Source organism: Melospiza melodia, chromosome 2 (genome assembly GCF_035770615.1).
Source record: "Melospiza melodia melodia isolate bMelMel2 chromosome 2, bMelMel2.pri, whole genome shotgun sequence".
In the NCBI taxonomy this organism is placed as follows: Eukaryota; Metazoa; Chordata; class Aves; order Passeriformes; family Passerellidae; genus Melospiza; species Melospiza melodia.
This window is the reverse complement of record NC_086195.1, coordinates 127,049,653-127,064,050: the sequence shown is the minus strand read 5'-3', so window position 1 is coordinate 127,064,050 and position 14,398 is coordinate 127,049,653. Positions and strand designations below refer to the sequence as shown.

General features: G+C 37.8%; 1 protein-coding gene across 7 annotated transcripts in view; it reads left to right on the top strand.

Annotated features, from left to right (window-relative positions):
* The window catches only part of ARHGEF7 (Rho guanine nucleotide exchange factor 7), a 116,381-nt gene that overhangs the window by 81,263 nt on the left and 20,720 nt on the right, over positions 1-14,398 (top strand). For all 7 annotated transcript variants that reach the window (XM_063149951.1, XM_063149949.1, XM_063149947.1 and 4 more), the window contains 8 exons: positions 1,738-1,876; positions 2,761-2,820; positions 3,987-4,133; positions 5,969-6,055; positions 9,374-9,452; positions 10,783-10,922; positions 11,561-11,785; positions 12,797-12,890. In XM_063149951.1, coding sequence (XP_063006021.1) covers positions 1,738-1,876; positions 2,761-2,820; positions 3,987-4,133; positions 5,969-6,055; positions 9,374-9,452; positions 10,783-10,922; positions 11,561-11,785; positions 12,797-12,890 — 971 coding nt within the window. The remainder of the gene's footprint in view (positions 1-1,737; positions 1,877-2,760; positions 2,821-3,986; positions 4,134-5,968; positions 6,056-9,373; positions 9,453-10,782; positions 10,923-11,560; positions 11,786-12,796; positions 12,891-14,398) is intronic.

Here is a 14,398-nt window from a genome sequence, read left to right as displayed (position 1 = left end):
TGGAGTTGCTGATATATCCTGTTTAAGAGGGATGCAAGGTCTTTCCCAAGTGTGCCCAGCTCTTCTCTTTGCATCTTTAAAACGCACAGCACATGTGGAGAAATCCCCTCACCCTCTTTTTGCACTCTGTAGTTAAATGCAGCTGAAATGGCACAAATACATACACTGAGGAGAGCATGGGCCTTCTTAGAGTGGGGACAGAAAGCTCTTGAAAGTGGTGGTGTAAAATGATGATGGACCTGACAATTCAGAAGCAGTGCTGGCTATACATAAGCAAGGTGTAGTGCAAGTAAATTCTAAGTAGCTAATCCAAAGACAAGTTAACTTGGAGTAAACTGTATGGAAAAGTACCTTTTCTGTGAACTGGGGGAAACTTAGGTGTCCGAGGGATGAAGGATCAGGTGGGATGGTGGGTAGAGCACTTAGATTGGGATGGGAAGGTCACAGCTCATAGAAATATGGAATCATTTAGCTTGAAAAAGACTTTTAAGATAAAATCCAACTGTTAACCCAGCACTTCCAAATCCGCCACTAAACCCGCCCCTAAGCACCATATTTGTGTTCTTGTTCTGTCTTCAAGACATCTACTTGGACAAATGACGTGAATAATCAGTGTCACTTGTTCTGCAATGGGAAGGAGTGTGTGTGTGTGTGCCTTGAATGCAGTAAGATGTTACATTTTTAATAAATTACTTTCTGTATTTTTTTACATAGATTTTTGCCTTTAGAATTCTGTGGTTTTTGCAACTTGTATTTTATGAAGCCTGGCAATCAGCCCAGATGCTGCTGTATCTTCCATTATGAATGGAGAGGGCTCATTTTGTTCGTGGTGATTTAAACTCTTGAAAAGCTAGTCCTCCTCCACCATAGTCCTTTAAAATATCTGCATTGTAAGCAGAAGATGTAGCTATTTTGTTTCCTTGATGGCAAAGGGAGCTGAAATTCTCAGATCTGGTGTTTTAACTGAGTTGCTGTAAAAGTTGAGGGGCTGGGCCAGTTCTGAATTATTCAAATAATTAAAAATATATCTGGAGAGGGGAAGTAGCAATTCATGATACATGGAGAGAATGGATTTCTTCCAGTGGCTTTGCTGTGAAAAGAAATGTGTTGTGTGAGTCCACACTTAATGAAACTCTAGCTCATTAGAGAATATACTGCATGGTGATTATTTCTACCATTTGTATCAATGTTGGTAATTTTTTTGCATTAACATCTTGGATGTGAGATGAGGTCATTAAGCATGTACGTGCAAGAGAAAAAAAACTTCTGGAAATTTGTCTTCTTAGTGCCTGACACCATAAAAATACCTATTTTTTAAATTGTGTATGAAACATTTGACTCTTATTTGTGTATTGTGTAAACTACCTCTAAGGTCATATGTCATTTTACTAGAATAAAGAGCTGAGTAATAAAATAGAGCTTTATTCTGTAATTGTTGCTTGAATGGTGCAGCATTTAGGAACTGTCTTTGAGCACTAGTTATCTAGAACAGTAGATTTGTTCCCATGTGTGTTTTTCCCTGGTTAGGTCCCAAATCTGCACATGGCTTTGTTCCTTTATTTTGTTTAATATACAAACTGGTCGCAACACTTAAGTTATACTCAAATTAATTTTTTATTTGGCCTCCTGTTTTATTGGTATACTTCATTGCAGGTGAAAGATTAAATTGTGAATCCTATGTAATTTGTTTGCTTTGATAATTTAATCTTAATTTGCTTAAATATCTTGTGTACACAGTGAGGAACTAGGAGAATTCATGGAGATGAAAGGTGCAAACAGCCCTGGGATCCTTGTGCTGACCACGGGCCTCAGCAAACCTTTTATGCGTCTGGATAAATACCCCACGTTACTCAAAGAACTTGAAAGGCACATGGAGGTATATCTTATCAGCATTTATGTTCCAGCTTAATGATGATTTGACAACAATTATTTTAAAGGTACATGTCAAACATGATGGGACCCAAAATTGCATTTGCTTGCTCTTCAGTCAGCCTTCTAAACTACAGGCTGCAGTGGTTTATGTAAAAGTCAGTGCAGTAAAACTTCCTGTAGAAGATAAATATTTAAAGTAAAACTATCCTGAGAAGCTAATCATCATTCCTAGGACAGTCTTACCAGGGTCTTCAGTTGACTTGACATTGAATGTGTCCCCTGCACTCTACTTGAGGCCACTTTATCTTGCAAAGGGGGTGCTGCTTTTCACCTCAGTGTGCTGAACACATTGGCAAAATAGTCCCTCTGACTTCTAGTGAGCACTGTCCAAAAGTGATCTTTAAAGGAAAAGAAGGTCTTTGAGGACCTACTCTTTTCACCTTTTCATTTTATAGGTTATATTTTTGGAGTGGGAAAAAAGAGAAATGTGTGAGGGTCTTGTCACACAGATTGATTTGCCAGCCAGTGACAGCAGAACATGCTAGATAGTCTGTAGGAAATCACCTTTGTGACAAAGCTAACCTGCCAAACAATACTCTGTTAATACTTTCCCCTTAAGATTTCAAAATCTCTTATCCACCAGGTCTTGTAAAACTTCTTTGGCTCTATTTTAAGTATAGCTAGCATTGTGCTAAGTAACTGAAGTGTTTACTACAAGCCAGACCCACCAGTGTTTAATATAAGAAGGCCACGAAGAGACTAGATCAGTCTACAACTTCAATTTTGCAGAATTGTTTATTTAGTTTTAGTTAAGCCCCTACTGATTTTCAAAATTAATTTTGCTAGAACTGAACCTTTGATATATGTTTTCTCCATTTTTTTTTTTAGGATTATCATCCGGATCGTCCAGATATTCAAAAATCCATGACTGCCTTCAAAAATCTTTCTGTAAGAGTGATTAAAGAATGGATTATGTATTTTAAGTAGGATGCTTTCTAATTGCATCTTCCTTTATTGCTTAAAAGAGTGAAACTTTTTCATAAATGTGTAATAGGTATTTTAAAGGCTGGAAATCAATGCTGTATGTAGTCAGAGCTAAGGATGATAATTTGCTGGGGAGCTGTAGTAAGTAGACTATTGGTATAAAAGTTGTGCAAAGTGTTCTGCACCTCTTTGTTTTCCCTCTCTGTCTGTCCTGAAGAAGGACTTCTTTACAATAAATGAGTACATGTTCTGATTTTTTTTTTTCTACATGCCTTCCTTCTCAGGAAATGGCTATGAATGTGAGAGAGTTAGAAGAGAAAAGTGCTAGTGAAGTTCAGAAGATGCCAAACTTCTAGTAATAATTGGAACAGGAAGAACAGATAAGCTGTCTGCTACTGTCTTTACAAAAAAAAAAAAAAGAAAAGCTATGCCTCAACTGCAACAAGCAATGATTAATGCAGTCTCAGTTACAAGAAACTTAATGTGTTGTGCTTCCTTTTAGGAATGTATGCTGATGATAACCTGAAAATCTTTATTTTTTAAATTAGAAATGTAGTGTTATCAGTGTTTAGAAGAGGTTTGTGAATTACATCCTGTTGAGTGCTATAAAAGCAAGAGAAAACAACTGAGAAAATTTCTCAACAGAGTTTTCTGTTGAGAAAAATTCAAATAACATGAGCAGGTTGGAGGTACTTAATAAAAGTAGGAACACAAGGTTATAAACACTCAGGTTTACACAGGTGGCATGTCTCTTCTTACTGAAAGATGCTTTGTTGTATAGATGTGTATTTCTGACAGCTGTGTTATTTTTGCTACTGAGCATGTCCATTTTTGGTTAGTCATACCAAAATTTGAAGTATCAAGGAAGGAGAAAATTGAGTAACAGAGCTATTACTGAATTTGGAATGGTAATTGAAATCAGTGTGTTGAAAAGCTGTAATATTTAATTTAGTAAAACTAGTTTATAAAAAATATTGATAGCATACATCTAAATGAAAATGCTATGAAAACTGCTGTCTTCTGTGCATTACAAGCACAGCAGCAGTAAATACAACTGTAGTGGTATTTCTACCCTTAACCCATTCCAAACTGGTAGAGTTTATAGATATTGTTTTCCCTGTGTTTGTTAGGCACAATGTCAAGAAGTACGGAAACGGAAAGAGCTTGAACTGCAAATCCTGACAGAAGCTATTCGTTGTTGGGAGGGAGAGGACATCAAAACACTTGGCAATGTGATTTACATGTCCCAAGTCATGATCCAGTGTGCTGGAAGTGAGGTAATGTCCTTCTCATCTTTACTCTCACTCTTCCAATTTTGAATGAAATTCATTGTAATCATTACACAGCAGAAATAAAGAGGGCGATTCAGAGATGGTAATCTAAGCTAAAATCTTTGTGTCGATTTAAGGCATTTTTTAACAAAACCTGAAATGAAATTCCTTGAAGATAGATGGTCTCTTCTGTAAAATTTACTGAAAAGTGACTAAATTCAGCAGTCATAAATATTGTAAGATTTTTGCAGGGCTTTTTTCACAGGGCATAATTGAACAAGATTTTCCATGTGTTATTATGTTACAGGTTCATTGTGCATAGAATGTGTTTTAAACAGCAAAAGGTTTAAAGTTTTATGTTGTGAGGTGTCTGAGACACTTTTTTGGCTGTTATGGGCACATTGCTCAAGTAGTAAATCTTGAAATACAAGCTTGAGAACCAAATGCTCTTTGAGAAATAGAACAAGGAGATACATTAGAAGGTTAAAAGTGACAAAGTCTGGTGATTTTTTTTTTCTAACCAAAGCAGCAAATAAAATGTAAAGAAAAACTTGTCCTACCAGAAGTAATGTTAAAATTCTTAAAAGCAAGTGCTAACAGAAAAATAATGTTATACAGGTTACTGACATGTTTTTATTGCTTGTTGTTCTCCTCAAAAATCAATGAGACTTTGAATCTGATGAGGGCTTTTAAATTGCAACCTCATTCAGTCCATTTCCTCCCTTAGAACAAAGAAGTCCATAAATATGAATAAAAAGTAAAGTGTTTATGCAACTGAATATTTAGAAGTTAGTCACTTGATATTTTTCTCTCAGATATTTTGTTAGGTGTTAAAGTAAACAAATAAGATTCAGTAGAGCTGATAGTGCATCTTCTGCAGTCATGTCTCTTTTTTAAGCCAGCAAAACAAATCACCATCCCCCACTGTCATCATGGGTAAAATGTCAAATGTAATCGACTTCTAGAAGTTTCTGTTTAGCATCACAGCTTTTTGGCAAGATACAGGACAGCTTCATTTGTGCAACAGCAACTGGGTTTGGTTTTGTCTTTCTAAAAATGATACAGGTATTTGCAAATGTTTACTTAAAAACATTAAATCCTGCTAAGGACTTGTAATTTTGTGAAGATGCTTGAAATTAGGATGGTGGCTTTGTCAGTTGATATACTTATGTTGTCATTACAATATTACACTTTAATGCTTCTCCCTTTTCTTGTCTATAGCAGTAGATTCAGAGTAAACTTATTCCTCCTTCCATAAAAATACCCTAAAACAAAACCACAATGGATAACTTTGTACATGAAACCAGAAAATTAAAACCAGAACTAAGTAACGAGTGCTTTTGTTGTGACCACATTAATTATTCCTTTGCTTTTTCTGCTTCTGGGCATAATCCACTGTTTAAAAATCTGATCTCTAATTTGAGAGACCACAGTCTTGATATGACTGTAACAGTATCCATCTAAATTATAGGAAGAAATAGATCCAGTATGTAATGTTGGTTTTACTGAAATGGGCCACACAGTTGTTATCATATTAAGCAAGGTCAGTCTTTCACCCAGAATGTAAAATTCCTGTTTTAAAATACAAGGCTGTAATCTGCTGGAAAAAGATAGGCATGTGTTAGTAGCACTTTTCAAATGGAAAATAAGTAATTCTGTCTACTTATTTCCTTTTTTTTTTCCTTTTCTTTTTCTAAATACAATGGAGAAATAATTTTGCACTGAGCAAATATTTGTGGAGTAATCACCCAGTTATAATGCTGAGAGCTTTTAGTAATAGAAAAATGGGAGAGGAGACTTGTGATGGTGTATTTACTTTTTCATTTTCTTTTTTTAACAAGGAAAAGAATGAAAGGTATCTTCTTCTCTTCCCTAACATTTTGCTAATGTTGTCTGCCAGCCCAAGAATGAGTGGCTTTATCTATCAGGTAAAGTAATACATTTACATGTGTAAAAATGTGCTGGGGGTTGTGTTCTTTCCGGATGATATTTTATAAGAAACTTGGAAGGATTATTAAACTTTTGCATTTATAAAGATGGAAGGTAATATCTGCAATAAGAAGTGATCATCTGTCTTATGGAAAACCCTAGAAGCCCAGGGTTTAATTTTCTTTGTAGCTGTGTCTATCACCAAGGAGACATTGTTCTTTTTAGTTTGTTAGTAGCAGCTGATGAGAGGAAGTATTGGGAGCTTTTTAGATCTGTTGGGAAACCAGTGTTGCTGCATGGGTTTGTTAGTGCTCTTTGGCTGCTGCTTGAGGCTTAACAAAATTGCGCAGCCCCCTTATCCTTCCATTAGTGTGAATTGGGCTGTTGCCATCAGTTTGTTTGGATGCATCCACATTTGTGTGTTATCTTGGAATCGGTGGCACACTTTCAAAATTCATCTTCTAGTTTTTTTCTGTTTAATGAGCACTGAGTCACAGAGTAGGAGTTGCTTTGGGGCTCACAGACTAGATTCCATTTGGATGAAGTTGAAGTCACACTCCAAATGTATGCTTGAGATGCTCTAACTATGGGAAAATACCAAGTACATGGACTGACCTTCAGTCCCTGGCCCCAGCCTCAGGCTCCCCAGGGTAACAGCACCTGAAATGCTACAAGGTGGCCCTAGGGACCTTAGCACCAGGTGTTTCACTTCACAAATCCTCTGCTCACAGCTGGCCAACAGAGTCTTTGAGCTGTCTCCCAAGTTTCCTAGCTGAGCACTTGTGGCTGTTGTCCCACAGGCCTGTTCCAGAGGTGGAACAAATGCTGAGGTGCAGGGGTGCCATTTGTCTGGGCTCCCTGTAGCTCTAGGCTGTGTTTCACAAAAACACTTGCATCTTGGGTATGTAGTTGCAAAGATTCCTGAGAGAGACAAATGTGCAAACCCTGACTTCCCAAGTCTTGTAAATGTTCAAATAATGCCATGTGGGTTTGGGGCATCACAGTAAAATACCAAAAGACAGGAAAAAACTGCAACCAAGTTCTAAAAGGAGACAGAGATTTCACCTACTAGAAATGCTTCTGTAAAACAGACACTTGAACAGTTAATTCCTTTCTCCTGAGCAGTAATTTGCCTGCTTCAAAGGAATGCTAAAGGCTGGTGATTGGGTGTTCCTACATGATCAGCCACAGAATGTTACTATTTTTTTTTTCAATTAAGAGCAATTAAATTCCAAAGTTTGTGTTTGGGTTTGTACCCTACCTGCCACAATTGTAGATGGATTTTGTCTGAAATGCTGCTGCATTAGGTGGTTCAAGTGGACAGTCCAGTTTAAGTTTGTGGCACTGCTAATTATCCAATGTTGATGGAAAAAGATGGTAGCAAAGGCAGGTTAGTTCTGTGTTCCAAGTGGTACAGACAGAATTTCTGGTGAGTCTAGAGCCTTCTGTACTGATTACAAAGCAGCTGACTGGAAATTTAGTATGTTAACAAGCAACATGAATTTTAACAGTCCATCAAGCTTTATTTTTCCTCTCCTATCACTTGCTTTGCTTCTTCTTCCCACTCACTTTGTCTCCTAGATGTACAGCATAAACCATTTTCTGTGGTATGTCTTTAGCTTCTACTCAGGCCACAGCCCTTTCTTGGTGTTCACTGTCCAACCATCTCTTGAAAACAAAACTCTTAATTTCCTCACAACCTTATGTGTGATAGTCCCAGCACTGAGAATGTCTCAGATTTTAATGACTACATGTTCACAGCAAGGTGAAATTATTTCATCACTGTTTGTCTGAGATCAGAGCCCATGTCTAGAGAGCATAACGGGGGCCTCCTGGACATTTTTTCTGAGGTTTACATCTCAGAACTGGAATGGATATGGGCAGAAGATGATGCAGTTCTCCCAGTCTTTCTCAAGGAAATTATGCCACTGGAGGCATCATCCTACATAACACCTTCCCTGCATTTCTGAATAGCCCAGTTGTTGTCAGGCTTCAAGATTTTCTGGTTGATAGTGCTGATATCTACCACAGGAGCTAAGGGGAAGAACTTCTAGCAGTGCTAAGCTGAAGTCACAAGGAGCAAGGATCATACTTCTTAGGAGGGCTGCACAATTGTTTGTTAAAAGAAGGGAAATACAAATGATTCACAAGTTCACTTCAGCTTTCTGTTTTGATGACTTTGTACTTGTTCTTGCACATCTTCTTGTTGTGGTTTTATGCTGTGTTATTCATGAACCAGCAAACATGGGAAAAAAGGCAAAAGAGCAAATTTTAGCTGCATTTAATAATGTACATGGCCACCATGTTTCCTTCATGGGGGGAAGCTGCCACAAGAGAACTCCTCCTTTCTCTTTGGTATCTTGGGCCTGAGCATGCTCTGTGCCTACAGAATACCAAGTGATTTTTCATTTTCAAGCTTCTAAGAAATCTTTGTCCATTCTGCTGTCTTTAGAAAAGAGGAAAATGTAAAGTTGGTTTTTATTCTTTCTGCTGTGTTGGAGCCAAAATTCCACAGTACATAGTATTTGTGCTTTTGCCAGTATTTGCTGAATAGTGTTTCTGTGCAGGAGAATACAGGATGTCTTAAAGAACTTTTCTTGAAGTTTCATTTTCAGTAAGGCCTTTCATCCCAAAAATACTTAATTTTATTTATTCATCTGTGTTTCTAAAGGGTCAAAAAGTTATCCTAAACTGACTTATTTTTCCCTGCTTGACTGGGTTTAAAATGGGATCTCCTGAAAAATTAGTATGTTCTTCTGAAGAAAACTTACAAATTTGAAGGTGTTCACTGCTTTTTTTTTCCCCTCAAAGTATTTCCATGAGGGGATTTAGTAGTGGCTTTATTAGAGAAATAAATCTTCAGTAAATAATTGATGCATTTATTTAGTGAAATACTCTTTTATAAATTTACTTGTTCTACAGACCTTACTCTGGAAGCTAATAAGACAGTTTGCAAACAAATGTGCCTAAAGAAGAGTCAGTGTTGCCTCCAGTCATGTAATATGATCCTGAAGGTCTCAGTTTCAAGAACCCGAGACTGAGGAATGATCACTGTTGTGTTTGTATGGATTTTGTAGCCTGAGTAGGTATCAGCTAGACTTACTGACATCACAGATGTCATTTGCAGAAGCTGGAGATATGAAAAACTCCCATTGTGAGGTGTTTGTATGGATTTTTGAATGTTTTTAAACCCATCAGGGTGTATGTCAATTTACTGGGAGTATCTTTTTTCAGAGCTTAAAGTTAGTATTTTCTTTAATTGGTAATGCTTTTATGTATTTTGTATTTAATGTTGATGTTATGTTTTTCTTTTTAAGGGAAAACTGCCTATGACAGGAATGACTATTACAAAGCTAGAAGACAGTGAAAACCATAAAAATGCATTTGAAATATCAGGTATTGCCCATTAGTGTTTTAATTTGCTAGTTATTCCAGCATGTACTGTTTCCTCTGAACAGAGGAAAAAGCTTTTTATTGGGAGGGTGACCAAGCACTGGCACAGGGTGCCTGGGGAGATGGCTGTCCTTGGAGGTACTGGAAAGTCCCCTGGCCACGATCTCAGGCAAACAGCTCCAGGTGTCTGTGCTTGAGCAGTGGGGACCTACAGAGGTCCCTTACAGCCTCAGCCATCTGTGGTTCTTCAGGCTTTGTAACACATCTACCCAGAGCCTCACCTGAAGGCTGCTTTTTACTGCTTCTCTTAAGCAGTTAAGGAGCTCTTTGCATGGGATTCATCCTGGAATTTCTGTATCTTAATGAATGAAGGCAGTAGCCTTGGAGAAGATTTTTTGTGATGAAGCAGTTCCAAGTACACTATTTACTGAAAGAATAAGAATTCAAGAGGATCTGGAAGAGCTTTGAGCAAGATTTTTCTTCTAGAAATTTCCCACCTCCTTCTGAGAAAACAAGATGCTTCTTTAGCATCTCTGATGTTAATGATTGTTGCCATTGTGCTTATAGGTAATTTCTGTTTAGTCATTCATTTCATCATGTATGTTCTGAGACAATTTAAAGGACATTGCAAGGTCCCCATTGTGGAGTTTTGTATCTTCATTAATTTCCTGGATCAGTTCTACATCCAAGCAGGTTGCATTTAAAGAAACTAATTTTGACTGTCTCAGGTATGATATCAATGCCATGACTCACAGGGGAAAAAATTGTTTCTATTGAGAAAAAATGACTTTTTTGTGATAATAGCTATGAAGCTGACCTCAAGGGGAATGCAATGGGTTAAATGGTGTCAAGTGCAGAAGTGAAAGTTATCTTTGGTTGTCATTACATTCCCAAGTGACTTTTGCCTTAGCTTTAATTTTATGCCTTCTTCTGAGAGAAGATTGGTGAACTCTTATTTTATAACTTTTCCTGTGTTGTAGTGTGCAGACTAAAGAATGACATTTTAGGCTATGTGCTGGCTTTGCTGGGGAGGATGGAGAAGCATAAGGCTAGTAAATGAGCCTGTGTCCTACTCTTGTCATTTAAGGTTGTGCTTAATTACTAGAGTTAGGGGAAAAAAGTAGAACTCCTGTGCTAGGCTAAGAATAAATACATGGAGGCGATGTGTGTTACAACCTGCAAAAGTGGGATGCTCTTGTACTGAAAATATGGTTCAATTTTTGCTTAGTATTGAGAGGACATTGATTTAAGAAATGAGTATCTTTTTTAATCATGTCACATTGACTAAACTGTTATTTTTTCATTTCCTGTCTTTCTGGTGTCTATCACCTAGGAAATATGATTGAAAGGATATTAGTGTCTTGTAACAACCAACAAGATTTGCATGAATGGGTGGATCACCTGCAGAAGCAAACCAAAGTCACAACTGTTGGGAATCCCACCATTAAACCTCACTCTGTGCCATCTCACACGGTAAGAAATTAATGAGTAGAAATAGGTTATAATTAGATTGTCTGGCAAATATAACACCATGGAAAGCCTTTTTTTCTTTTAGCCATTAGTAACAAGAACTGAATTTTGTCACTGTATTTAATAGGTAAAAAGATAATTCTGTTTTTAATTGTATGAACAAAGAATAAAAGGCTTAAAACTCAGTGTAACAGTTAACTGGGGTGAAAGAAAGTTCATTATCATTACTTTTTCTGTTTTGACCAAGTGCCTACATCACCATCTTTTAAGTATACTTAGAACAGTAGGTTGTAATTGGTGATGTACTTGACAGGCTGTGGAGAAACAGTAATTTCTTTTGGGTTCTGCATTTGAATTGTTGGATATGAATGGTTCTAAATTTAGCTCCACCCTTAGTGGTGAGAGAAGTGAGAGCAGGGCTGCTTGTAGCTGTTCTATCTTTAGTTTGTGCTGTCTGTGGTAGACAATGAAAAAAAATTCAGCTTCTTTTTTCCAAAAAATAATTTAGTGTAAAATTTTTTGAAGGCCAGCTGTAATAAACAAGAATTCTATAGCAAGTGGGATTATTTCACCAGTCCTCGATGACACCATGTCTCCATTATGATAATATGTCTCCTTTCCTTTCCCATCATGTTTGACAGCTTCCTTCCCACCCAGTGACTCCCTCCAGCAAGCATTCAGACAGCAAGCCAATCCCATTGACTCCTGCCTACCACACTCTCCCTCATCCCTCCCATCATGGGACCCCACACACCACAATCAACTGGGGGCCCCTGGAACCTCCCAAAACGCCCAAGCCGTGGAGCCTGAGCTGCCTGCGGCCGGCCCCTCCGCTGCGCCCTTCAGCTGCTCTCTGCTACAAAGAGGTGAGTGAGGGCCAGCAGCCAGGAACAGCACAGTGTGGCAGGCCTGCAGTGGGAAGTTTTAATTTTTTGTGGTGGCTGTGTGTATGTGACTTTCCTTTAATTCTGTAAATCTCGTAAACAAAAGGAAATAAGTGAGAGTTGATCTGCAGTGCACGATTTGTATTGAAACTTTGCTGCTGTAAGAGATTCTTCTGTTTGGCTGTACTATATGCATATTTTGTAATTTAACTTGAAATCCTTCTATGCTTTCATGTGTAAGCCATTAAATTCTCCAATGTATTAAAATTTCAATAATCCTTATACTGTTTAGCCTATAATAACATCCAAAACCTGTCTTGATCAACTTTGGTAGGTCCTGCTCAGTCACCTTTTTACTTTCTTGTTCTGTGTTTCCACAGAACATGTATTGCACCCTTAAGGTAAAGGGTAGATCAGCATCTTCCTGTTGTTCATGAAACTTAGTATTATTTCTGTAAATTACCGTGACCACATTTTGAGCAGAAATGCTGCTGGGTTTCCTGTTTGTTTGTGGGGTTTGTTTGTTTGTTATGTTGGTTTTTTTTTTTTTTTCCTGTAGACCTCTGTAAAAATAGACCTAGACTTTTACAGATTTGGGCTTTGAAGAGTGTAGGACCTGCCCAGCTTCCTTGTTAGGTCCCTCTTTTACTTGCTTCCCAGTAGACAAGTGAAATGGGTTGTTTCTTCAACCGTTCAGGAAATATTCCTGCCTCTTCTCTTCACTCTAGCTCCCAAACAGGCTGAATGCCTTTGCAGCAGGTTTTATGTATATTTCTCTTAATAGAACAGATGAAATATTTGGCTGTGTATATAGTTGGAGGAAGGGTAGAGAGGAAATCAGCCATTCAAGCAAATTGAACATGGCAAAAAATATTAGTCAACTGAATTTTGGTGCTGTTAAAAGGTTTTTAGATAGTAATTCCTGCATGCATCTTTGAAGTTAAATTTTTGAAATACTGTCTAGAAGCTCTACTTTTTATTTTTCCTGTACAGGATCTCAGTAAAAGCCCTAAAACCATGAAAAAGCTGCTTCCCAAACGCAAGCCAGAGAGGAAGCCATCGGATGAAGAGTTTGCACTGAGAAAAAGTAAGAGAGACTTGAGCAAATATCTGCATAACACAAAGACTGGAATTAACATCAGTTTAATTTCTGTAAGAGTTAGGTGTACAGCGTAAGCAAGTCACCTGGTTTCCTCTTTCATGTCAGGGGAGAGGGGTAGGTGTGTCCAGGGATGGTTTGTTATAGTCACCTTCTGCTGTGATGGCATCTGTAGAGCTTTACTGGTTGCTGCAGTGGGTGTCTGCTTGTGAAGTACCTATTTCTGTTTGTTACAGAAGGAAGGGAGGTTCACTAGAGAGCCAGGTGAAGTTCAGTGAGCTAAACATGTCTTTTAGTACTGTAAGCAACAAGGTGAAGATGCTGAACCACTCTTGCAGAATACTTTGTAGCTATGTTCTTTAGTTGGTCTTGGTAGGAGCTTCTGCTGTCCTGGGTGTTGGAAAGCTGGTTATTGGTGCTGATTTGAAGACAAGTTGCTTCCATAATCACTACTCCTAGGATCCAACAGTCTTCTCTTGTCTCCTGTGAATAATATCTGTAACTAAATAAATTACGGCTGTTTAGGCTGCCTGAAGTCTGAAGAAAAATGCTGATCTGAGAGAGACTTAGTAATGTACAGAAAGAGAGAGGTCAAAATCTGGATGTTGGGATAATTTGAAGTGGAGGGAGCATTAATGTTATCAAGCAAGCACAGTATTTACTTACTTGTCAGTGTTGCTGTAATTCTTCCGTAGAAATGTGTGTGGATGAATAATCAGATTACTTGTATCAATAAAAGGGTGTTTTATTGGAGAGATTTTTGCTGTAGCCTTTGCTTCTCTGAGTCTTTCGTTTTCTCATGGACTTATATTTAAGAGTCTGTGCCATGAGTGTTCAGTGCAGGAAGAGTGTTATTGTGGCAGTTGTCTCTCACAGGCTTATATAGAGCTGGAGAGAAAGGGCTTTTCCTCAGGGTGCTCTTGGTTTGTCTGAGGTGTTAGTCCTTCTGAATGTTCTGTGAATGTCATGTGGCAAAGGTTAAGGTAATGAGTAGAATGATTCTCCGTTCACGGATGAGCAAGTGGATGTTGTAGTTCAGGATGTTTTATCCTTACAGCAAGGTATTTGTTTAGGAAAAATGAAAGTACTGTATTACAGTATCATTTCAGATGCTGGAGAATGGAGATTCAGTAGTTGTAATGATGGTGAAGAAGCTGTCAACTTGCAGGTTTAGCAATTGTTAAAGAACACAATGGGAAGAGTTTAGGATTTTTACTTGGGAGAAAGAAGGTCTGTAGCTTGCAAATACACTGTTCCACTCCTGATTTGATAACTTTTATTGAAAGGTGCTTTTTGGTGTGTTTCTTACATATTCTTGGTATTCATCTTTCCTAATCAGTAATTAGAAGATTCTGTTAGTGTTTCTTCAACTTTCTCAACTTTTTTTTGTGGAACTATAAAAGTTTCCTATTTCTGTCAAACTTAAAGCATTAGTAAAGAGGTCTGGGTTTTGTTACTTCTCTTGTGAGGAATCCAGAGGATTTATGGGCTATGTT